Source organism: Echinops telfairi, unplaced genomic scaffold (genome assembly GCF_000313985.2).
Source record: "Echinops telfairi isolate 266 unplaced genomic scaffold, ASM31398v2 ScPeMD7_11;HRSCAF=52, whole genome shotgun sequence".
Classification (NCBI taxonomy): domain Eukaryota; kingdom Metazoa; phylum Chordata; class Mammalia; order Afrosoricida; family Tenrecidae; genus Echinops; species Echinops telfairi.
The window spans coordinates 34,496,050-34,498,168 of record NW_022103908.1 but is presented as its reverse complement, the minus strand read 5'-3'; the positions used below and the strand labels follow the sequence as shown (position 1 = coordinate 34,498,168).

General features: G+C 33.9%; 1 protein-coding gene across 1 annotated transcript in view; it reads right to left on the bottom strand.

Moving 5' to 3' along the window:
• The window catches only part of NAA16 (N-alpha-acetyltransferase 16, NatA auxiliary subunit), a 100,962-nt gene that overhangs the window by 58,559 nt on the left and 40,284 nt on the right, over positions 1-2,119 (bottom strand). The window contains exon 5 of the mRNA XM_045287090.1: positions 595-748. Coding sequence (XP_045143025.1) covers positions 595-748 — 154 coding nt within the window. The remainder of the gene's footprint in view (positions 1-594; positions 749-2,119) is intronic.

The following is a 2,119-nucleotide window of genomic DNA, read 5'->3' as shown; positions in this document are numbered from 1 at the left end:
AAAAAGTCTGCTTCAGCTTTAATTGATAAACATTGTTAAACGTGTTTTAAAGGAATCCTGCCTTCATAGTTACCCCGTAATAAAATGTTCTCAAATCTTACTTTGATAATTGATTACAGTGTCATCATTTACTCGCAATGTCCTACTATATATGGATATATCTGATATGAAGGTGGAACACACTTCTTAAGAGAATGGAATCTGTAGCCAAAATGCCTGGACTTAAATCCCAGCTCTACTTTGTTACGTGTCTTTGGGAAAGTCACTTAGTTTCCTATTCCTCAGTCCTTTCTTTACTAAAATGAGTATCTTAATAACTGTGTCATAGTTACTATGAGAATTAATGACTTCATAATTAAGTCATCAGGATACTGCCTGATATAATGCTATTGAATAGCAAATGCTATTGAAATTCTAGGACAGAATTAGGTTTACCATTTGGTTTTACAATTTAAGCTACCTATATACTCTAGTATAAGTCCATCCGAGTATCAGCCAAGGCACCTATTTTACCACAGAAACTGCATAAAGTGCTAAAAAACTTGGCTTATCCACCAGTATATACGGTACTTAAAAATAAGCAAATCAACTTACCTTTAATTTCATCCACCAAAAGTTTATCACATATTTGTTTCCCATAAGCTTCTATATGGTCCAGTGATTCCTGAAACAGATCTGCCTCTCTCATCACTTGATTTTGATACAATATAAGTTCGCTATATTCATAGTCTATTTTGTTAGGGGGAACCTAGAAAAAAAAATACACAATATAATGTGATTTATAATTACATAAAGTAAATACAAATATTTGATTAAAAAGACCTCCTCAGAAGTATTATCACAGGTTTTTTTTAAAAAGAACATGACAAGCAGTTACCACCAGAAGAGTAACTAACAACCTTTACAACAACTAATAGGATGGAGCTTCTGGTTGTGGCAAATTGAAGAGGTCTGCAAATTCTATACCCCCAAAACAAGTATAAAGTAGTTAGGGTCCTAAGGAATGCATAAAAAATACATAAATTGAACAACACTTAGTTTAATAAGATCGATATAAAATTTTTATAAAACACTTCTTTTTCTACATACTAACAATGACCAAAAAGAAATTATGAAACGTTTCATTCATAAAGACATCATACATTTCATTCATAAACACATCATACAAAGAAAATAATTAAAACTAAACTTAAAGAAGCAACACTTATATATGGGAAAACTATACAGCACAGCCAAGAGAAATTAAAGCTCTAAATAAATAAAAAGACATTCATTCCATGTTCACAGGTTAGAAGACACAATAGTCTGCAGATGACAAGCTTCCCTAAGTCTACAGATTTGACATTTTACCAAGTCTTAGCAAACCTTTTTGCAGACACTAAAAAGTTGGACAGTGAAAGATGACTGGGGCTAGTGAAAACAATTTTGAAAAGAAAGACAAAGCTGAAAAGGCATTTTAAAATATTCAGAACTATAGAGCTATAGTACTCAAGAAAATGTGGTATAGGCATAAGGATAGCTATACAGATCAATGAAACAGAATATAAGCTTCAAAAATAACCCCCACACTTATGGTCAATTGAATTTTTGACAAAGGTGCCAAGGCACTCAAAGGGGAAAGGATACTTTTTTAACAAATGATGTTGCAACAATCACACAACCAAATTTCTGAAAGATTGGGGGGGCTTGGGGGGAAGAACTTAAAGACATATTTTCTTTCATATAAAAAAAAAAAAGAACTCAAAACGGGCCATACAACATACACCTGAAAGTGAGAGCTAAAACTAAAAAAGGTAGTTTTAAAAGAAGAGGCAAAAATATGTGCGACCTCAGGTTAGGCAAAGGTTTCTTAGCTATGAAAACAAGATCATGACCAATAAAATGAAAAAATGATAAACTAGAATTAAAACACTGAGTTAGTTAATTGTGCCAACCTGGCCGATAATCACATGTGGGGCTAACTGAAAGGTGAAGGGATAAATGGATGGTGAGCCTCACCTTTCTAGTTCTTGGGTCTCTTGGTTTGTGATGGTTGCACCGGGTGCAGCTGCCTTAGCAGTTCCCTGCTTCAGCTTGCAAGACTGACTTCCTACAAGACATCCCCAAGGAGAAGCTACAT